At 37.1% G+C, this 24,416-nt stretch overlaps 1 protein-coding gene across 1 annotated transcript in view; it reads right to left on the bottom strand.

Moving 5' to 3' along the window:
• The window catches only part of LOC150082636 (L-fucose kinase-like), a 162,397-nt gene that overhangs the window by 114,694 nt on the left and 23,287 nt on the right, over positions 1-24,416 (bottom strand). Inside the window, exons 4-8 of the mRNA XM_090377884.1 lie at positions 21,254-21,304; positions 8,748-8,894; positions 6,164-6,233; positions 681-784; positions 505-585 (exon numbers count right to left, since the gene is read on the bottom strand). Of these exons, the coding sequence (XP_090234010.1) occupies positions 505-585; positions 681-784; positions 6,164-6,233; positions 8,748-8,894; positions 21,254-21,304 (453 nt within the window). The remainder of the gene's footprint in view (positions 1-504; positions 586-680; positions 785-6,163; positions 6,234-8,747; positions 8,895-21,253; positions 21,305-24,416) is intronic.

The raw sequence follows: 24,416 nt of genomic DNA, 5'->3' as shown, positions 1-24,416 counted from the left end.
TTTTAAATTTAAGGAAATAATTGAATGTTAGCCTCAGTTGTCTGATTTGGACTTACTGAAGAAATCCTTTGGAACATTCTTCAAATCCAAAATTTGATGAAACTGAACATCAAAAAATGTAAGGACAAGAATGAATTTTTTGCAAATATGATTTTTTTAATTTTTTATGAATTTGTTTTTTTCAATCTTTTTTTTTAATTCTCTTTGATTTTTGACAACAATGTCACTATTTCATGAAAAAATTCACACCATAGTATCCACCACTTTGGAGAGAGTTTTTTTGGGGAAACTCACTCATGAAAGGTTTGATTTAAATGTTAGGAAAGACTGAAATAGAAAATACAAAATAAAATCTAGATTTTTTTTCTAAATACAATTAAAAATAATTGTATATATTAAAAAACATATGGTGTAAATAACAACTATACTTCTACAATACTATATGCTATGAGTTATTAATACTGTTCTTTAAAATTTAATTATACATTTGATCTCAATACTTACTACAGGTACTTTTCCATCTTCATTACAATATTGGCTGATTATATTCATAGGTCCACAATAAATAATATCAAGAACTTTTCCCTTAAAGAGATCAAATTTCACATAAAAAGTCAGTTCAAAATTTCTTAAGTAAACAATCTAATACACTCACAGATTGTGTAAGCACATATACATACCTCTGAGTCTATAAGAACAGTACCATGACTAGTTGCATACTTCACAGTGGCAGGAATACAAACCATAACAGCATCACCTGCATTTTCCCATGGAATATGTATTTCTGCAAACAGAAAATCAGTGTACTACTTTTTTTTCTTTAATAATGCAAATTAAAACTCTGTTATATAAGCTGTGTAAATAAGAATATATGTATGTATGTGTATGTAAAACAATGCACTAATTTTTTTTTGTTAATTTATATATTATATTATTATTATTAACTATATGGTGCATGGAAGCCTCAGGCTTATGCTGCACCAGCCAAAAAAAAAAATTTCTGAATTACCCTGAGAGAGAGAGAGAACAAGAGTCAGAAGTAGAAGGGGAATCACCAAGAAAGAGAAAAATGATGATATCCAGCTCAGGACCCTGGGTGTGCCAAGCCCATACTCACCAGATATGAGCCCCTGGGGTTACGATCTGCCAAAGCATGCACACAGGACAAAATTAGCTATAACTTCAAGTGCTACATATCATTAAGGGATAGTCAGGGCTGGTCCTTTGGTAAACTCATCATGGAGTAAAATATTTTTAAATAAACTAGATTATTATTATTATTTGCATCAGCATGTCAAAGAAAATGCTAGGTGTAAGAAAAGTTTAGACATGATCATTGCACAAAAACCAAATGATATTTTATAGCTCACATTACAGGGACCATTAGCAGGAAGTAATCATGCACTCCTTATTTGGAATATGAAGTGCTTACAGCTGTTAAAGGTAAAGGAATGGAGGTTTAATTTTGGGAAGGTGCACTATGGCAGTTTAAGATGCTACGTGGCCTCTCTCAACTAGGCAGATAGCAGAGGGAGGGTGAATACATAATATGGAACACCTTTAAAGCAATAATCACATAAGCCATGAATTCATGTAAACCATTAAGAAAATATAGCAAGGAAGATTATATAGGAAGATGCCAAGAAGATGAATACAGATCTGGCCAGTCAATTAGAGCAGAAAAATATGGCATGGGAAAGTTACAGAATGATGAAAAGTACTGTTGCCTATAACAACTACAAGCTGACAGAAAATAACTACAGTAAACGTTACATTGGCAAAGGCTGTATGAGAAATGACTATCTAAGGGAGCAAAAAACATTTTTCGTGCACGTTGTCCAATCTGATTTTTCTTCTTCCTTGTTTCACAAAACAGAAAACAAATCAAAAAACAAAAAAAGAATAAAACAAAAGAAGAAAACAAATAAGATCAGACTCTTGTTGCATAATGGAAGTGAAAAAGTCTTTGATACTTCAAATGATGTTGCAGGTATTTCACATTGACCTTATACAAGAGAGATCCTTCATAGTGAGGAGTGGCCTGAGCAGCACGAAACTGGTGATAATGAAATTACATGTGCTGGTTTATTATAAAAAAATTTTTAGTCTAAAGGCAAGTAAGATTCCTGGAGTTGGCATATACCCAGCAACTTTTGAAGAAGGCAGCAAGAAAGTGCACTGAAACCATTAAGGTTAATTGTGAGGGTATCATGGGACTCAGGATAGATTCCTCTGGATTGGAGAAGTGAAAGTGTATCACCAATATATAAATATGATTCTAAGAATGAAGTGGGTAACTACAGACTGGTTGAGCAGTCAGACTTCAGTGGTAAAGAAAATGATGGAGGCAATGGTAAACAGTATAATACAGAGATATTCAGACAGAAATAAAATTCTGAAGAAGAGATAACAGTTTTATCAAGGGAAAATCATGTTTAACTAACCTGGTTAGCTATTTAGACACAGAGATGGATATAGGAAATAATTTCAACATTGTTTACTTGGATTTTAGCAAAGCATTTGACTTAATCCTGCTTGAGTGGTTGCTGTATAAGCTAGAACATGTTCGGATCAGGGGTAAGAGAGTTTTCATTAATGGCTACTCATCAGATTGGTCCATCATCAGAAGTAGGGTCTCCTAAAAACTGGTTCTGGGCCCACTGTTGTTTCTTAAATGACATCAGCAAAGGGATAGAGGGCATAATATCAAAATTTGCAGATAATGTGAAGATCTGGTGAGTAGTTAATGAGTCAGTGCAAAGCAGCACTTCTTCAGGATGACTTGGATAGACTTCAAGTATAGTCAGAACAATCCCAAAACAATGTATACATTTGGCAGGGACGAATTAAAATATTAAAGGAAGAAAGAGATTTGAGAGTTATAATAATATGGTCAGACATGAATTTCTCCAAACAATGCAGACAGGGGGCAAAGGTGAACAACATCTTATCAATGATTTATGGAACATTTGTTTGTAAAGATAGGAAGTCATAAACCCACTATATAAGACAACTGTAAAACTGCACTCAGAATACTGTGTCCAGGTATGGAGACTGCACCTAAAATAAACATCAATCAAAGTCTTTCCTCATATAGTTGCCCTTTTGCCATTCTCACCATGCAAGTTAGCCATCTTTGAACCCTTCAAGTAATAACATATAGGGAGGCCGGGGCTGAGTATGAGAAAGCACTGGCTAAGAATCGAGATGAGTTTTTCATGTATGCGAATACAAAGAAGAAGCAAATGAATCAGTCAGACCCTTGTCTGATTCATTCATTTTCTATTTTTCAGATGAGGTGCGGTATTGCAATTGCCTTATACAGTAATTATGAACTCCCTATCTTTAAAGGATATTGTTTGATAACTCATTGACAGGATGCTATGGGATTCCTGGCTGCCTATTTACACTGTTCAAAAAATTTCATATCATAACTCCCAGATTCCTTTCTTTGTCTACTGTTTTTAATTCAATCCCATCAAGTTATAAGTTAATTTTGGATTGCTATTCCCAAAGTGTAAGACCTTGCATTTTGCTGCAATAAAACACAGCTACCACTTTTCTGACCATTCTTAAAGTCTCTTCAAGATATCCTGAAGGGGCACTGCTTGGGACTGATAATTAATGATTTTCCAAAATTTACATCATCTGCAAATTTTGACATTATGCCCTCTGTCCCTTTGTTGATGTTGTTCATAAAAATCAGAAACAATAGTGATCTAAAACCAATACTTGGGGAAGTAACTTCAGATGCCAATCTGAAGAATATCCATTAATCACAACCCTCTGCCTTCAGCCCTGCTAATTCATCTAATCATTTTTCTAATCATTGCTAATCATTCTAATCCATCTTAGAATCTTTCAAGTAATCCCAACACATTCTAGTTTATATATAAACTCTTACAAAGGAGTAAGTCAAAAATCTTGCTAAAATCCAAATAAACTATGTCAAAATTGTTCCCTACATCTAGCTCATGGGTCAAAATAGTTTACCAGGTTAGTTAAACATGATTTCTCCTTAACAAAACCATGTCAAAATTTGTGTCCTTCAGAATGCATTTCTATCTAAATGTCCCTGGATTGAACTCTTAATCATTGCCTTCAATATTTTCTCTACCATTGAAGTCAGACCAACCAGTCTGCAGTCACCAACTTCACTCTTAGAACTGCCTTTATGTATTGATGACATGTTGGCACTTTTCCAATGCAAAGGAATCTTTCTCTCTTTCAAGTAATGATGCCCTCAATGGTTCAATACACTCTCTGACCACCTCCCTCAAAATTACTGGGTATATGTGATCAACTCCAGGAGCCTTACTTGCCTTTAGGTTTGAAATTTTTTTAAATAAATAGTCATCCATAATTTCTAAGTCACTAATTTTTTATGTTGTAGCCTCACTTGCATAGCTTCTCCTCGGCACAAAGGGTCTTTCATCGGTAAAGACCGATGCAAAGTACCTATTCAATTCTACAGTAACATCAGCAGCATTATCTGTGACATTTCCTCACCCAGTACACAAGGGTCTGACTGATTCATTTTCTTCTTCTTTGTATTCATATACATGAAAAACTTGTCTTGATTCTTTGCTCTATTAGCCAGTGCTTTCTTATACTCAGCCTTGACCTCCCTAACCTTAGCTGTGGTACTATTAAAAGTCAATTTGTAGCTGTTGTAGGCTTCAGTACTTTTCATCACTCTGAACTTTCCTATGCTATCTTTTTCTGCTCTATTAGAGTGACCAGCTCTGTATTCATCCATCTCGGCATCTTTCTCAAGCTATATTTTCTTAATGGTATATATGCATTCATGGCTTCTATGGTTATTGCTTTAAAGGTATTACATAATTCCACTGTATTCTTCTTCCCTCTGCAATCTGCCCAATTAATAGATGCCACATAGTGCCTTAAACTGTCATAGTCCCCTTTTCTGAAATTAAGACCCATGCCTTCACCTTTAACTACTGCAACATCTTTCTTCATTCTTCAAACTAACGACTGCATGACTACTGCCTTCCTATGGTTCCTGTACTCTAAACCCTATGATGACATCGATTCATGAGTTATTAGTATTAGTAATGGCCATATGGTGCAAGGAAGTCTAAGGCTTATGCTGCACCACCCAAAAAAAAAAAAAAAAAAAAAGAAAGAAAGAATGAGTAAAATAATAAAAAATTAAATAAAATAAATAATTAATAAATAATAAAAGAAAAGGAAATAGACAACCTATGCATTTCCCTTCTCCCATAGGAAACTATCCAGCTGACCTTTGAATTTCCCCAGACTGTCAGCTTCTACCACCCATGTAAGTAACTTATTCCAGTAATTTATAACTCGCTGACTAAAATAAAACTTCCTGCAATCCAGTCTAAAATTCTCCCCCCCCCATTTACAGCCCTAGTTCTTGAATTTACAGCCCTAGTTCTAGAATCATTTGTAACCATGAAAATTTCATCCTCATTCATTTTACTTTTGCCTCTCAGAGCCTTAAACACCTCAGTCAAGTCTCCTCTAAAGTGCCTAGTTTCCAAACTCTGCAACCCACATATTCAAAGTCTTTCTTCATATGGACATCCATCTGCGATCTCACCAGGCGAGTTACCCGTCTTTGGACCCTTTCAAGAAGCACAATGTCTTTCTTTAGGTGCAGTCTCCATACACGAACACAGTATTCCAAGTGTGGTCTAACAATAGCCTTGTATAATGGGATTATTACGTCCTTATCTCTACTAGCAATTGTTCAATAAATCATTGACAGGACACCATGGGCCTTCCTTGCAACCTGTCTACAATGCTCAGAGAACTTCATGTCTGACTGTATCATGACTCCCAAGTCCCTTTCTTCCACTACTGACTTTAGTTCAACTCTACCAAGTGTATAAGTTATTTTGGAGTTACTGTTCCCCAGGTGTAAGACATCACTTTGCTGGATTAAAGCAAAGCTGCCACTTTTCTGACCATCCCTGAAGTCTATCTAGGTCACGCTGAAAAGCTCTGCTTAGCAGTGATCATTAACTACCTTTACCAATCTGATGCTAATGATGAGGTCTAGAATATTGTTATCCTATTATTTTCTCTAACATGCTGGTATGAATAATAATCATCTAGTTATTAAGGAAAATAAGTATATATAAAAAAATACTGAGATTTTCAAACTAGAACTCACCTTTTGATTCTGATAATATAAGCATATCAGTACTACATACCCAAACACCTGGTGGAGAGTTCATCCATACCTTAAACATTAAAAAAATAATTAATTGGCATAGTAAAATAAATTAATAAAAATTACTTACACTAAGAATATTTACAACATACCACATTACATCCTGGAAATTCTTATTAACATCATTCAACTAAAGGTATCCAGCACTAGATGATTCAGAACCCTCTATTAACAAGGAATTTTATTGGGCTAAAGGGCTGCCAACATATGTTTCTGAAGATTGCCAAAGCTAGCTATGTCGATGCATATATTTCTGAAGATTTCTAAAGCCAGCTATGTCATGCTCAGGAAGTAATTCAGTCACATATATTGTGCTCCACTTTTCTGCAGAAATGAAAAGAATGTACCAATTAAGCAGATATTCACCAGATGTTTGAGACAGCTTGTAAGGCGCAGAAGTGAGAAAGTGGGGGGGACGACCTGATAGCATCTGTGGTGGGAGTGTGGCAGTATCAGATGGTGTTGTGAAGTGTAGAAGAGAAATAAAGAACTAAAGCTTCTTTTTTCTGGAAACCAGTAAAGTTTGCATTGTATGGTTTAAATTGATCAAGAACACCTACAGTATTTATAAGGTAAATTTAAGTAAGTGAACAGTTAAGATGATAATGTCAGAATGAGTATGACGTGAATATGGTGATTAAAAGAGTGAAATATTGTTATCTTGGTGGCTTTTTTTAGATTATATATATTTCTTATTCCTTTTTATTACTACGTAAGTAGTAGTAAAAATAGGAAGTGTGGTAGGAAGAAAAACAGAACAGGAAATAATTGATTTGAAATTAAGTGACAAATTAAATGCTCAGGTCTGTCTATGAGGTTCTAGGTACACCAAGATATACATTAGGTATAATGTTCTAATATCTCAAGAATTATGATATCTGATAACCTTTCGGTCCTGTAGGTGCCAGTTATCACAACTTTTACTGTTTTTATTACAATGACCTGACACAACATGACAATCGCACAACTACAGCTGCAAGAAGCAATTTCACTTCCTTTTGTAGTCGTTTCTCATTTCACATTTGGTGACTAATCCTAATTTTAACTGTACAATGTGTGTGTTCACAGGATTATTTGCATGTTGTGTGGATAGAAAAATCCACAATAACACACAGGTGGAAAAACCTTGCTCCTCCACACCTGAGATTGGCTAACTACAGCTCTGATTGAAGAGGTTCAAGAAATTTTTCAGTTGTAGAACAGACTTTTCCAAACAGGAAGCAGGTGGCAATGCATCATGCTGACTGCCATCAAGAACATTTGTTATAATACATTACAACATATAATCTTTATCCACATATGCAGCATATGTAATACAACTGGTCTTAAAAAAATTAAAATTAATATAAGGGACTAAAAACACATATATGTACACAACAGCTATTCACATTGGTTAAGCATATTAAGTGATAAAACTTATAATAAAACTTCTGTGATTTAAATCAAAAGTCAAGCATTTTATATAAGATAAAAATATAAGACATTTTATAAAAAAACAAATGGAAAACAGTCTCGTTACAAGTTTCTCAACCCTACATATACACCACCCTAACTTTAATATCCAGACACCTGCATATCTAAAAATAACCTTTATTTAGAGGAGAAATAATAAAGTGCCAAAATTTAAGCCTTTATGAGAGTTTAGTCCCTGTGGAATACTCTCCACCAGTTCACTGTAAATGTTCTCCAACATTTTCCACAATTCAGCCTTCAAAATAGTGACCAGTTCAGTTCTGTTTTTTGGGAAGTCTCTCCTCATATGAACACAACAATCCGATTCATTTCAGAGAAACTCTATAGAATTGAAGTCAGAGTTCTGGGCTGGCCAGTCCAACTTTACAATGCTCATTTCCACAAACCAATCTGTCACCAGTCAGGCAGTATGACAGGAGCATTGTCTTGCTAATATAAGTAATGGCCTTCTCCGATGTGCTGCCACAATGCACATAATGTATTACTGTCCAGGACATCTAAACAGACCTCAGCATTTGTAGTTTTGTCAAAAATAACCAATTGGCTAGGCCAAATCATTAAAAACAGGCCAAGACCATTACACTGCCTTCACCACAGTTCCTGTGATAATAGTCCACAGGCAGCTTTTTCCAGGCATCTACCACACCCAGGCACAACTGTCAGATTCATAACCCATGTACCGTGACTCATCACTCTAATTCATCATTACTAACTCTTTGCAAATTTCCCAATCATTTTCACTGTATCTGCTGATTCTTAGGTTAAAAAAAAAAAAAAATTTGATAAGAGTTACTAACTCTTTGCAAATCATTAATTGAAAAAAATAATAATAATAAAGTTAGTCTTCACTTTGCTTTGTACTACATGATATTACCAAGTAGTATTTTTGTAAAGTTTATAAAATTACTCATGGTTTTATATTCTTTAAAATGAGTTCAACTAATGAAAAGAAATGGAAAAATTGGTGATAAAAGCACAGACAGTACAAGGAATTGAAAATAATTAATTAATAAAAGATTTTCACAAATTTCATATTATTTAAAATTCTTACCGGTCCCATAATTTGTAAGAGGGATTCGATATTATTCATAATTCCACTAGCTTTTAAAATTGCTGTATCATCTTCTGTCTTTCCAAACTGCTCAATTGGTAAGCTAATAAATGTTTTGCCACAGGAATCATACAAATAGTTCCATCCCTAAAGAGAAAGAATACCTTATTCATTTATGAATCCTAATCAACAGTTTTATTAGCATTCAACAATCAGTGGATTTTAGTGAACTTTTAAAATTATTATTTGATTGAATAAAAAATTAAGGCAACTAAAAGTCTTTACTCACTTCAATGTAAATCTTATCAATCCATTACAATCAAAAATAATAACTTCCATTATTTTTGGTGATACAATACAAGAGCATTTTTTTCTGAGGTCATATTATAAATTAGCTCTCCACTCTAATATCTATACACTTAAAATCAAAATTTGTATGCTTTACCAGCATTTGATTTCACTCATGGAGAGATTTAGTCGAAGTGGGAAAAGAAAGTCTCCCATCAAAATCAAACACAGATAAAGCATGCAGATTTTGATTTGATTTCAACTACTGTATTGAAATACTCCTGGGATCCTATAGCACTTTAAATTAGCTGTACAGTAATAACTTTACATACTAAATTACTGTGACTTTAAACACTATGATTTTCTTAACAAAACCAATTAGTCTTTCTACATTCCAGTTATGTTATGTGCTTAGCTGTAATAACTAACAGTAAGTATTTCAAAGAAAGTGTGATTGACCTTTTCATGACTATGTATATATACGATTTTCACGTGTGGGTTCTCTGTAATATATACAGTATATGGGTTTTTCAAAGTCGTTTAAAATAATGGGTCCATTTATGTACAAACAATCTTGAAATCTTCCAGTAAATGTATTATCTTTTATTTGTGTTTCCAAGTATCTGTAGACAAAGATTATAGTATATGGCAGCAGTACCTTTGAAAATTGGAAGAGGTGGAGGAAATCACACCTATTGGCCATTTTTTTGTCTCATTTGAGTTTGCAAAAAATCAGATTCTCTGGAATTCAGATCCAGCAAATATTTTATGATTTTTTTCCCACAACTTGTATAGATTTTTTTAAAAATCCTGATGTATAAAGTGTAGATAGTTTTAATTTTTACAATTAAAAAAATTTTTAAATGAAGAAACTCACTCCACAGTCAGCTTCAATGGAAAACTCACTGTGCTACGGCTAGACATGGGCAAACAGGAACTTGCCCCAGTTGCATGTTTGTTAGGGTTGCAAAAATGAAATAAAATTTCAGTTGTAGTAGTATTGGTAGATGTAAGAAAGCAAGCTTATATAGTATCAGCCAAAAAGAAAGCAAGCACGCACACACACACACACGCACACGCACGCACACACGCACACCCCTCCAAGAATTTGTCTAGTTCTTCCTTGAATCTTTTAAAATCACTCACTTCCACAACAGATTGAAGCCTATTCCAACAATCAACCACTTGAATTTATGCCCCCTCATATGTATAGACTCAGCATGAAGAAGAAGAATGCCATTCAAATTCAGCTTACTCAATCCATTCGAGGCCTTAAACACCTCAATTAGTTTCCCTGCAGGTGCCTAGTCTCCAGATGTAATTTACAGAAATAAAGCCTTTCTAGGTAAGAGCATGCTTTTATTACATTAACCAAATTAGTTGCCTTCTATGCACCCATTCTAGCAGATCTACATATTTGTTAAAGTGATGCCTTTATACAGACCTGTATAAAATACTCAAGATATGGCCTAATCATGGCCTTGTACAAAGGGATAATCACCTTGAGAGAGAGTGAATAGTGTAATTGAAAGTGGAGGCAGTAAAATTCGAGCTCCAAGAAATATGTTTTGCCATTTTATTTACTTGATTGTCATATTATACATACTTTATAAGTAGCTTTATAGACCTAGTTATGCTAATTATTTTTATTTTAAATTTAGATAGAGATTTTGTAGGTTACTACTTAATATATGTAAAGCCTTGTTTTGTTCGAACCTTGCTGAAATTGTTATAGTATAGAGTGAGTGGTAGGGAATTCAAAATTTTAATTGTGGTAAATAGGTAGCTAACATAAAACTAGATAGCATAGTATGTATCACTGCATTTAGAAATCTATTAGATAGTGTAGTATTGATAATTAATTAATTAAATTGATTAATCTTATTAATTTTCATTGAATTCAATTAGATATCATGCCCCAGACTACAGCAGCAAAGCAATGAGCACAAAGTAGCAGGAATGCTGTGGCTTAGGGGAGAACTGAGGGGGGTAGTTCTCCAATGCATCACAGCCCCAAAAAATGTGTGGCTTGTGAAATGTTTATGGATCATTATGGAACAGGACATAATCTAGCCAAGGAGGATGTCTTTGTGTGTGTGTGTGTGTGTGCTAGGTGCACAGAGTGTCAAGAAATTAGGTGCCAACTCAGCATTCTGATGGTGCCAACTCAGCATTCTTTTATTACATTAACCAAATTAGTTGCCTTCTATGCACCCATTCTAGCAGATCTACATACTTGTTAAAGTGATGCCTTTATACAGACCTGTATAAAATACTCAAGATACAGCCTAATCATGGCCTTGTACAAAGGGATAATCACCTTGAGAGAGAGGGAATAGTGTAATTGAAAGTGGAGGCAGTAAAATTCAAGCTCCGAGAAATATGTTTTGCCATTTTATTTACTTGATTGTCATATTATGTGAGTTTGAAGAGTTAGGTAGATGCCCTCGAACGTTTTAAAGTGGGGGACCCATCAAGCTCTCAGCTGCCCAACTCAATACCAGAGCTCCCTCTTGTGCATCAGGTTACACAGTGGCAATCTCCAAGGCAGAATGCACTAGTCCCTCAGGAGATAGTTATTGTCGATGACTCAATTGTCAGGGAGATGGATAATATATTGTGTAAAAAGGATAGATGGAATAGGACTAGGATATGTCTGCCGGGGGCAAAAGCTGATAATGCTGTAGAGCAGATATCATCTTTTAAGGGCACAAAGGGTGATACTGTTGTACACGTTGGCACTAATGACATTAAGAGTAGGAGATCTGCAGACTTACTTAACAAGTATAGGTCAATGTTGAAAACAGTCATCAGTTAGGGTTAAATTTGAAAGTGTCTGCAATTCTACAAAGACACTATAGGAAGGAGTACATGATGAGAGCCTTGTCAATCAATTCGGCCCTGGAGAGACTGTGCAAGGCTCATGGGGTAGAATTTTTCTCAGCATGGTCTGTGGTCGTTAACAGGAGAGACTGCTTCTACAAGGAGTGCAAGAATATTTGCTGGTGCTATCAAGGCAGTGTTAGGTGGGTCGGAAAACTGCTAGCATTCACACATGAGGAGTTATTCAGCGAGGGGAATGCCAGAGGTGTATTCAACTCTAGCAGTAAGCTACAGAATCTTGAAATAACTGGGAGTAAAGTGGAGGAGAAACTGTTGAAGATAAACACAAGAAAGGCACCCGGGGTGGATGGGATCTATCCAGTTATATTAAAGGAGGCAGCAAAGGAAGTAAGCAAACTGTTAGCCATAATTATGAGAGCTTCCTTGGACTCAGGGGAGGTACCCATAGACTGAAAATGTGCAAATGTGACCCCAATTCACAAAGGAGGATCAAAAGCTGACACAAGTAATTATAGACCTGTGAGCTTAACTTCTGTTCCAGGAAAATTAATGGAGGCACTGGTTAAAGAAGCACTGCAGGATCATTTAGACAAGACTTCAGTTATAGCTCGGACACAGCATGGTTTTGTTAAGGGGAAGTCTTGCCTGACCAATTTCATTGGATACTATGATGCAGTCACAAAAGAACTGGATGCAGGGAATAGCTTTGATATTATATACTTGGATCTTAGAAAGGCTTTTGATACTGTTGCACATGGAAGACTGCTACACAAATTGGAGCAGTGTGACATTGGAGGCAAATTGCTGCTATGGATAAAGGGGTGGTTGGGGGGGAGAAGACAGAGAGTGGTAATCAATGGACACTGCTCATCGTAGACTAATGTTATTAGTGGAGTCCCTCAGGGCTCAGTGTTGGGTCCATTATTGTTTTCTGTATTTATAAATGATATTGATGATGGTATATCAAGCTTAATGCCCAAGTTTGCAGATGATACAAAGGTTGGCAGGGTTGTCAAGGACACTACTGACACTATGCTACTGCAACAGGATCTGGAAAGGTTGAGCAGATGGGCTGAGAGGTGGCAAATGAAGTTTAACATTGACAAATGTAAAGTACTACACATGGGAAACAGCAACCCCAGAGCAACGTATCAACTCTGTGGTACTACACTGACAGTGGTAGAGAATGAAAGGGTCTTGGGGGTGGTTGTGCAGGCAGATATGAAGTTCTCTGAGCAGTGCAGACGGCTGCAAGAGTAGCTCATGGAGTATTGTCAATGATATACAGGAATTTTTCCAGCAGGGATAAGGAAGTGATTATTCCCTTGTATAAGGCAATGGTCAGGCCACACCTAGAGTACTGTATACAGGTCTGGAGGCCTCATTTCAAGAAGGATGTAGAGCTGCTGGAACGAGTACAGAGAAGGGCAACAAGATTAGTGAATGGAAGAAAGGCTTAAGTTTTGCAAATTACAGTGTCTGGAGACTAGGCACCAGCGAGGTGATCTGATAGAGGTGTATAAAGCCTTGAATGGTTTGAGCATGCTCAATGCTGATGGGATTCTTCCTCTAGCTCAGAATAATCACCTGAGAGGGCATAAATTCAAATTGAGGAAAGACAGATGTAGGATAGACGTGCGGAAATTTGCCTTTAGCCAGCGGGTGGTTGGTTGGTAGAACAGACTTCCATCCCTCGTAGTGGAAGTTGATAGCCTAAATAAGTTTAAGGCTCAGCTGAACAGGTATTTTGAACGAACAGAGGGGTGAAGTGGAAGTGGGGTTTTTTTTTTTTTTTTTGGCTGATGCTGCATAAGCTTGCTTTCTTGCATCAAATGCCTCTACTAATGCTAATGCTAATGCTAAAGGAGATTAACAGGCTAAAAGATTAACATTCGCCACAGGCAGTGGTGCAAGTGATTATTCTTGCACTGCCTCTATTAGATTGGAGGGTGGGGTGCTGGGGTTTTCAGGGACAGGTGGGAGTCATCATGGAACAAATAAATACATGGGCTATGTTAGGGTAACTAAGAATAAGAATAGGTGCATGCATATTGGATGTACACCAATGCTAGGAGTATAGTAAATAAATTTGATGAATTTGAAGTGCTGGTCAAGACATCAAAGGTGGATACTGTTGGGATATCAGAGATATGGTGTCACACTGATATAAGCAGTGCAGAATTGAAATTTCAGGAACACAATGTGTACAGAAAGAATAGACAGAATAGGAAGGGAGGAGGGGGTTATGCTGTTAGTTAAGAAACAAAATCTAAGGAAGTGCATTCAGTTTACATAGATGGTCAGTGCAATGATGAGTTAATTTAGTGTGATGTAAGCACTGATAAAGCAAAAATGAGAGTAGGAGTGTGTTATAGGCCTAATGACTTTGATGAGTACAACAAACAACTGTACAGAGAAACAGAGTGGACCAGAAAATCAGATTGTCTAATTATGGGGAATTTTAAATTCCCAGATATTGACTGGAACCAGTGGGTTGGTCACTCGCACACTAGCAAGACTTTTGTTATTTATTGGATGATTATTTTTTACAGCAACAGGTTAGAGGGGCAACCAGAGAGAGTAATACTCTTGATCTGGATATCAGCAGTGATTATTTGTGCATTAAGAATTTACAGATAAAGGAACCACAGTGGTGGCAGTGATCATAGTGTACTCATGTGGGATTTACTTAAAGATATTACTACCATTAGGAGTAAAGGGAAGGGTTTTTACTTCTGTAAAAGGTGACTACAGTGGGACCAACAGATGATGTTACCAGTAGCAAATTCTACAGGGGAAGCATTCAAGGAAGTAATCGTGAAAGCTACAAGACTTTTCATACCAATTAAGAAATACTGTTCAAATTTTACGCCTAAATTATGTCAGATGAACTAATGAGACTCAAGGCAGACAAGAAAATGCATCGGATGCATATAAAATATCAGGCAACACAGAACCCTATGACAGATAGGCAGTTTACGAGAAATCTTTGGCAAAGGATGCTAAGGAAAACAGAAAAGATATCTTTAGTTATATAAACTCTATAAGGAAGGAGATGAATCAGATTGGTCGACTTGATATCAATGGTTCTGTATCCATTGTTTCTATCCATTGTATCAATGTTTTTCTGTATTTATAAATGATATTGATGATGGTATATCAAGCTTAATGTCCAAGTTTTCAGACGATACGAAGGTTGGCAGGGGTGTTAATGACAGTACACTGCTAAAACAGGATCTAGAAAAGTTGAGCAGATGGGCTGAGAGGTGGCAAATAGTAGTAGTAGTAGTAGTAGCAGCAGTAGTGTGGCATGTGATGCAAGAAAGCAAATGTATGAGCTTATGCAGCATCAGCCAAAAAAAAAAAAAAAATCACACCATTCCCTCCAAATGCCTGTCCAGTTCCTCCTTAAATTTATTCAACCTATCAACTTCCACAATGACAGATGGAAGTTTGTTCCAGCAATTAACCACCTGCTGGCTAAAGGCAAATTTCCGCACATCTATTCTACATCTGTCCTTTCTTAATTTGAATTTATGCCCCCTTAGGTTCGTAATCTGAACAAGTGGAAGGATCCCATCAGAATTCAGCGTGCTGAACCCATTCAAGGCCTTATACACCTCAATCAGATCACCACGCAGGTGCCTAGTCTCCAGCCACTGCAATTTGCAGAACTTAAGCCTCTCTTGATAAGAGGATCCCTTCATTCCCCTCACCAGTCTTGTTGCCCTTCTCTGTACACGCTCAAGTAAATCTACATCCTTCCTAAAATGAGGCCTCCAGACCTGTACGCAGTACTCAAGGCGTGGCCTGACCATTGCCTTATACAGAGGGATAATCACCTCCTTTTCCCTGCTAGCAAAATTCCTATATATCATTGACAAAACCCCATCACCTGCCCTGGCAGCCTGCCTGCATTGCTCAGAAAACTTCATATCTGCCTGCACAATTACTCCCAGGTCTTTTTCATTTTCTACCACCTTAAGTGTAGTACCACACAGTTGGTATGTTTCTCTGGGGTTACTTCTACCCATATGCAGTACTTTGCATTTGTCAAGGTTAAACTTCAGTTGCCACTTCTTAGCCCATCTGCCCAAATTATCTAGATCCTGTTGCAGTAGCACACTGCCATTACTGTCATTAACAACCCTGCCAACCTTTGTATCATCTGCAAACTTCGACACTAAGCCTGATATACCTTCATCAATATCATTGATAAATATACAAACAACAGTGGACCCAACACTGAATCCTGTGGGACTCCACTAATAACATTAGTCCACGAAGAGCAGCACCCATTGATTACCTCCCTCTGTCTTCTCCCACTTAACCATCCTTTTATCCATTGTAGCAACTTACCCTTAATACCATTCTGCTCCAAATTGTACAATAGTCTTCCATGTGCAACAGTGTCAAAAGCTTTCCTGAAATCCAAATATATGATATCAAAATTATTTTTTGCATCCAGTTCCTTTGTAACCACATTATAATATCCTATCAAATTTGTCAGAAAAGACTTTCCCTTAACAAACCCATGCTGTGTTTGAATTATTGCTACAGTCTTGTCTAGATGATCCTGCAATGCATCTTTAACCAGTGACTCCATTATTTTACCTGGAACAGAAGTTAAACTAACTGGTCTGTAATTACTCGTGTCACCCTTCGATCCCCCCTTTGTGAATTGGGGGATAAATTTGCACATCTCCAGTCTGTGGGAACCTCCTCTGAGTCCAAGGATGCTCTCATAATTATGGCTAAGGGTTTGCTTAGTTGCTTTGCCGCCTCCTTTAATATAACTGGATAGATCCCATTCACCCCAGGTGCTTTTCTTATGTTTAACTTCAACAATTTCTCCTCCACTTTGCTCTCAGTTATTACAAAATCATTAAGTATCCTGCTACAATTTTATAACCTTCTGCCATTTTCAAACCTTAATAATTCCTCATGTGTGAATGTAGATGCAAAATACTCATTCAGTTTGTTTGCTATCTGAGCAGGATCATCAACAGTCAAACCACTGATGTCAAGTGGACCAATCAGATTCATCCCCTTCCTTTTAAACATAAGAAGGGCACCTGGGGTGGATGGGATCTATCCAGTTATATTAGAGATGGCAAAGGAAGTAACCAAACCCTTAGTCATAATTATGAGAGCATCCTTGGACTCGGTGGAAGTCCCCATGGACTAGAGCTGTGCAAATGTATCCCCAATTCACAAAGGGGGATCTAAGGGTGACATGAGTAATTACAGACTAGTTGATTTAAATTCTGCTCTGGGGAAAATAATAGATTCACAGGTTAAAGAAGCATTGCAGGATTATCTAGACAAGACTGCAGTTATAGTTTAGATACAGCATTGATTTGTTAAGTGGAAGTTTGGTGTTGGGTCTACTGTCGTTTTGTATATTTTTCACTGATATTGATGAAGGTATATCAGGCTTAGCATCGAAGTTTGCAGATGATATAAAGGTTGGCAGGGTTGTTAATGACAGTAATGGCAGTATGCTACTGCAACAGGATCTAGAAAATTTGGGCAGATAGGCTGAGAAGTGGCAAATGCAAAGTACTGCATATCAGTAGAAGTAACCTCTGAAAAACATACCAACTGTGTGGTACTACACTTAGGGTGGTAGAAAATGAAAAAGACCTGGGAGTAAATGTGCAGTCAGATATGAAATTTTCTGATCAGTGCAGACAGGCTGCCAGAGCAGGTCAGGGAGTATTGTCAATGATATACAGGAATTTTGCTAGTAGGGAAATGGAGGTGATTATCCCTTTGTATAAGGCAATGGTCAGGCCACACCTTGAGTACTGTGCACAGGTTTGGAGGCCTCGTTTTAGTTGGGATGCTTGAGTGAGTACAGAGAAAGGCAATAAGATTGGTGAGGGCAATGAAAAGGTGGTCTTACCAAGAAAGGCTTAAGTTCTGCAAACTGCAGTGTCTGGAGAGTAGACATCTGTGAGGTGATCTGATTTAGGTGTATAAGGTCTTCAATGGGTTGAGCAGGCTCAAATCTGATGGTATCCTTCCTCTTCCTCAGATTACGAACCTGAGGGGGTATAAATTCAAATTGAGGAAAGACAGTTATAGAACAGATGTGCGAAAATTTGCCTTTACCCAGCAGGTAATTTATTGCTGGAACAAATTTCCATCTGTTGTTGTGGAAGTTGATAACTTAAAGAAATTCAGGGAGGAACTGTACAAACGTTTAGAGAGAATGGATGTGTGAATTTTTTTTTTTTTTTTTTTTTGGATGATGTTACATAGGCTTGCTTTCTTGCATCACAAACCTCTACTACCTCTTTAACCCTACTAGCAAAGTTTCTGCATATCACTGACAATATATAAGCTGTCCCCATAAGCTGTCCTGGAAGCATGTCTGCAGTGCTCAGAGAAGAGTGCCCTCTTATCTTTTTCATTTTTTACTAAACTGAGTGTAGTTCCACAGTTGATGTTACTCTGAGATTACTACTAAACTGGTGTGCAAAACTTAAGGGACAACACTATTTCTAAAGGTTACAACCAAAAAATCTTTACTTAAGGTACTCTTTACTGATGAGAGCAGATTCAGTCTCAGCAGCGTTTCTGGACATCAGCTAATCTGACGAGAGGTTGACACGCGGTATCACCCCACAAACATCACTGAAAGGGATCGATATGGCAGTTGAGGTGTTCTTGCCTGGTGAGGCGTTATCTTGGATGGATTCGATGCACACAACTCCAGATACTGGAAGGCGGTACTGTAACCGGTGCACACTACTGTACTGAGGTAATCCTTCCCCACATGCATCTGCTCCGAGGTGCTATTGCCTCCGAGTTAGTATTTATGGATGATAATGCCACACCCCACCGCACTGCACCTGTTGATATGCTTTTGGAAAGTGAGGACATTGTTCGTATGGATTTGCCTGCCTGTTCCACCGATCTAAATCCCATCGAACACATATGGAATGCTCTGGGGAGACACCTAGTGGCACGTCCACACCCACCAGAAAATGTTCACCAGCTGAAGATGGCACTGACAGGAATGGACGATGTTACCACAAGAACTTATCAACAACATTGTTCTAAGTATGGACAGGCAGTGCAAAGCCTGCATTGACATTAGGGGTGGCCATATCTCCTACTGAGGACCACCTCTTTCCTTTGTTCCATCTTTGGTAGTGATGCATCTGTATCATGTAAAAACTATGTAAGTGAATCCGGTGAAGCCAATGGCTTCACCGGATTCACTTACATAGTCTTTAATTATTCTTCTTTCTTTTATTTCGATGACAACCAAGGATTGGATGTGTACACTTCTGTTTCCTTGCGCCCATTTAACTCAGTCAACTTTTACCTACTTCCCTCCCTTTTAATTTTTCAATTCAACTTAAACATTAACGACGCTACCTAAGTAAACCATCGCAGATTAATTTCAAGGTGAGTACCGCTTTTTAAGCTTTCGCTATTCTTTTCTAGTCTATTAACACGGTACTTGAAGATTTCTAAAAATTTCGTATTGCCTGATATACCTTCGTCAGTACCATTGATAAATATTATTCAATATTTACATTCAAAATTACACAACAATGGACCCAGCAGTGAACCCTGAGGAACCACACTAATAATATTAGTCCATGAAGAACAGTACCTATTGAGAACCACTCTCTGTCTTCTTCCACTTAACCATCCCTTTATCCATAGCAGTAACTTCCCTTAATGCCACATTGCTCCAGTTTGTACAACAGTCTTTTATGTGCAACAGTATCAAAAGCTCTCCTGAAATCCAAGTATATGATGTCAAAACTATTTTTTGCATCCAGTTTCTTGGTCACTGCATCATTGCAACCTATCAGATTGGTTAGACACTCTTGACAAATCCATGCCACCCCTTGACAAATCCATGCCATCATTGCAGAATAACTGCATGCCAGCCCAAATGGTCTTGCTTTATTTAACCAATGATTCCATTATTTTGACTGGAACAGATATTAAGCAGATCTGTAATTACTCATGTCTCCTTTTGATCCTCCTTTATGAATTGAGAATATATTTGCACTTCTCCAGTTCATAGGGACCTCTCCTTAATCCAAGGATGCTCTCATAATTATGTCTCAGAATCTGCTTACCTCCTGTGCTGCCTTGCTTAATATAACTGGACAGCTTCCATCTGCCCCAGGTTCTTTTTTATGTCTATCCTCAACAATCTCTCCTCCACTTTCCTTTCAGTTATTACGAAGCCATTTAGTTCCCCATTGGAGTTTAATAAACTTCTGACATCCCTTCCCATAAAGAATTCCTCATGTCTGAATGACATCAAGTGGCCCAATGTGATTCAACCTCTTCCTTCTACTGTTAATATTGTATAAGCATTGAAGTCTTTGCTGCTTTTCTTGACATTCTTCATCAGAGACTTCTCATAATCTACCTCAGCTTGTCTAACCTCCTTTGTGACTTGATTACAGACTAATTTATATCTACCATAGGCTTCTGTATCACCTGATAATTTATACGCATCTCATGCACTTTTATTCTCTACCCAGACATCTCAATAGTTTATCTGATATCCATTTAGACCTTGAACAATATTTTTTTGCTAGTACTTAAAACCTATTAGCTTCTTTGATTACTTCCCTGAATGCTTACCATTTAGAATTTGCTGTTATTAACACCATCATTTTGTCCCACTCATTAGAAATTAAAAACTGTCTGAGACCACTGTAGTCAGCCTTATGAAAGCAAAAGCCTTTCTCTTTACCTTTGACAGTAGTTATGTCTTTAATTAAATTCCACAATACTACACTATGATTGCTGCCACCCAGTGGGTCTTTTACCTGCAGATTCTTAATGTATGTAGAATCACTGCTGATAACCAGATCAAGAGTACTGCTCCCTCTTGTTGTCTCTCTAACATGCTACTGTAGAAAACAGTCATCAAAGAAATCTACAAACATCTTGCTAGTGTGTGAGTGACCAAGCCACAAATTCCAGTCAACATCTGGAAAGTTAAAATCCCCCATTATAAGACATTCTGATTTACTGGTCCACTCTATTTCACTGTATAGCTGTTTGGTATACTCATCACAGTCATTAGGCTTACAACACACTCCTACTCTAAATTTTGTTTTCTAAGTGCTTATACACACCAGACTGACTCAACATTGCACTGGTCACCCGTGTTGACTGGATGCACTACCTTAGATTTAATATGCTTCTTAACTAAGAGCCTAACCCCTCTACTCCTCCTGTTCTGCCTTTCCTTCCTGTATACACTGTATTCCCCATATTCAATTTCAGCATCACTTATGTATAAGTGACTTGCTTTAAGCATACTTCCTTGCATCACTAATACTAACTTGAAAACAAAAAAAAATTATGAAAAAACAACTTACCTGATGCAATATAAGAATATGGGCATCGGATAAAACATCTGCTGTTACAACCTGAAAAAAACATTACTCAAACCATTAAAATCAATAAATACTGGTACAAAAAATATATATATATATATATATATATCAGCAAAAAAGTAATAAAATCAAACACCTTCAGTTATCAGCTAATCAATTCAATTCAATCAAAATATAAAAATATTTATACTTAATACTTATAAAAATTATACTTAATTTGTGACTGATTTTTTTTTTTGTCTGATGCTGTATAAACTTACTTCCTTGAATTATTTTGCCACTAATACTACTATTAATAATAATACAAATACCAATGGGATCAAGCAATGATACCCTCAGCTTCCCCCACCATGGGATAGAAAAATAGCCCAGCATGACATTAAGTCAATATTGTGCTACTCACAACATAACAGCTTCAAGTATGAGATGTACATAAACACCTTCACCACATTTCTCGCCATTGTATGAATTATGTATGAGGCCTCGAAACCATATACAATCTCACCTGTAAGGAATATAGTTGAACTTCATCAAATGAAGGATTTTAATGATGTGATTCCAGACATGTTGGGTAATAACTAATCTGCCAAAACTGGCAATGGATATAGCTTCAGCAATATTCATTGACTGTGTCATATACTCACATATATTTGATTTATCTATCCTAAAATGATAACTAGATAAAATGACAGCACTGTCACATCCTACAATAAGGGAGAGATTTGATGATGTGACTCTCAAAATACTGGGTAATGGTAGAATGGGCTCATCCATTCCATCAATCTATTGAAAATACAAAGAAAACAACTTTTCTGACATTAATCAAGTAAAATAGGTTTCTCAGTTGGATGGATTCACCAAATGGGAAACTCATTATACAGTCAGTCCTCGTATAGTACAATAGTTGTGTTCCTAGAAACCCTCATGCAATGCAAAATCATGCAATATAAACAACAAGCCCTATGGGAAAAATAGGGTTAGGTGCCAACCACTCAAGATTGAACACACATTTGTAACCAAAACATTACCAAACACAATAAATAATCGTAATAAAATACTTATGTATTTTATTACGACTATTACGTAATAAAATATTGCTAATGCTTTTGCTTCTATCGTAAGCAAACTTGTACTTTGTTTGATTTTCTATCCAAACAGATGACAGCCGTTCCATCTCTTCCAATTCTTTGTGTCTTAATCTAATGGATTTTAATTACAATTTGAGTTTTTCCTTCTATGAAAGTTGTTTTTATTTTCTCTGCATTCTTTGTAATTCTCGGCGTTGCCTCATTTAGGTCTGTAGCACGTGCAATATCACATGGTCTTTCATTTCGCTCAAAGCGTTTCACAATTTCATATTTTTTCTCTATCGACAGAGGCGGACTGGCCATAAGCCTTACCGGGGAAACCCCGGTGGGCCGGAGGCCGGTGTGATTTTGGCCATAAACACTAGTATGAGGCCACTACAAATTTTCCCGGGTAAGAATTTTTGACCCAGTCCGCCTCTGTTTATCGATATTGCTTTTATTTTTCTCTCTGAATCTGCAGTGTCTTCACCAGGAATAAAGCACAATTACAAAACGAGGTTTTTTTTGATATGGTAGTTGTTGGCGCATCGGCTTCTGTGGCCATATTGCACCTCCCAAGGTTTTTGCAGTACTTTGATCCAAGCCCGAGGCGGGAATCGAACCCGCGACCTTTGGGTTGCCGGGCAGGTACTTTACCCACTCGGCTAGCCCGGTCGGCTACAAAACGAGGAGGCACGTTTGATACACATAAACAAAGCTGCGCACGTGTAGCAACTGAATAAACAACACCGTAAAGGCAGAGATACACTATTAACACTTCACATTTTACTAAAGCACATTTCTAGGGGTTACTACCATAAAACAATAAAAACAATTTACAGTTGCGTTTCTTTGTGTTGTGTTGGTTTTTATGTTATTATGGTGAAATGTGTTTCCCCTTCACTGATATAAAACACATAAATACATTCAGAATCTTCTCTTCATTCCTATCGTGTTGCGTTCAATTGGGGTGATTCCGCGTTCGACTGTCATTTCTTGTAAACACAAAGGCTAATTGTGTTATATAAGATATCGTTCCACTATTTATAAATTGTGTCTGATTGAATTCGTGTAGTGTAAACACGTGTTATACGAGGACTGACTGTACTTGATTGATGAAAAAAAAAATAAAAATTTTAATATTAAAAATGGAAAATAATCATTCAGTAATATTAATTATATAGTAAAAAAAAAGTAAAAGTAAACTGCAGCCATTATCAACCCACTGCACGATGGAAGCTTCCTCAACAATTCATGTTGAGGGAAATGAATCATAATCTGCCACGCTGGTCCAGTGGGGGTTGGCAAATCGACCATATTTAGCAGTCAGGGGCTTGAACCCCGGTCTGCTCAAAGAGCGTGTGCTACTGCACTCTCACCCTTGACCGCTATAACCTCTCTTAATTCTTAGAGTGAATGGGATAAATCTTAAGCTTTGAAATTACAATTAATTATTAATTACCTTATTATTTATTAATTTTATTTTATTAATTATTAATAACTAATCAGAAAATCATGGTGAAAAATTTATATACTGTTTGTTTGTTTGTTTGTTTGTTATTTGGTTTTTAGGAGCATTAGCAACTAAGGCCATATTGCTCCAGGATATGCGGTGGTCATTCCCTGACCTTTCCACATCCACCATATTTGGTGGTGACGGGCTCGAACCCTGGTCTAATCAAGAAGCGTATGCTATGTACTGCTGCTCCTTCCCACCTGGCTACGGAGGCACTTATATACTGTACACCGATGAGTCAAAACATTATGGCTACCTACCTAATATGATGTCGGTCCTCCACGTGCAGCCAAAACAGCTCGTACCCGATGAGGAATGGATGCTACAAGATTTCTAAATGTGTCTTGTGGTATCTGGTACCAACATGTAACCAGCAGATCCTTTAACTCCGGTAAGATCCGTGGTTGAGATGCTGCAGATCGGAGTTGCTGTTCCAACACAAACCACAGATGTTCGATGGGATTGATGTCTAGAGAATTTGGAGGCCAGAGCAATACCTGGAGGTCTTCCTCATGTTCCGCGAACCAGTATCGAACAATCCAGGTGGTGTGGTCGGCGCATT

Source organism: Mastigoproctus giganteus, chromosome 7 (assembly GCF_048544385.1).
Source record: "Mastigoproctus giganteus isolate SK-2022 chromosome 7, ASM4854438v1, whole genome shotgun sequence".
Lineage (NCBI taxonomy): Eukaryota > Metazoa > Arthropoda > Arachnida > Uropygi > Thelyphonidae > Mastigoproctus > Mastigoproctus giganteus.
This window is presented reverse-complemented; position numbering and strand designations above follow the sequence as displayed.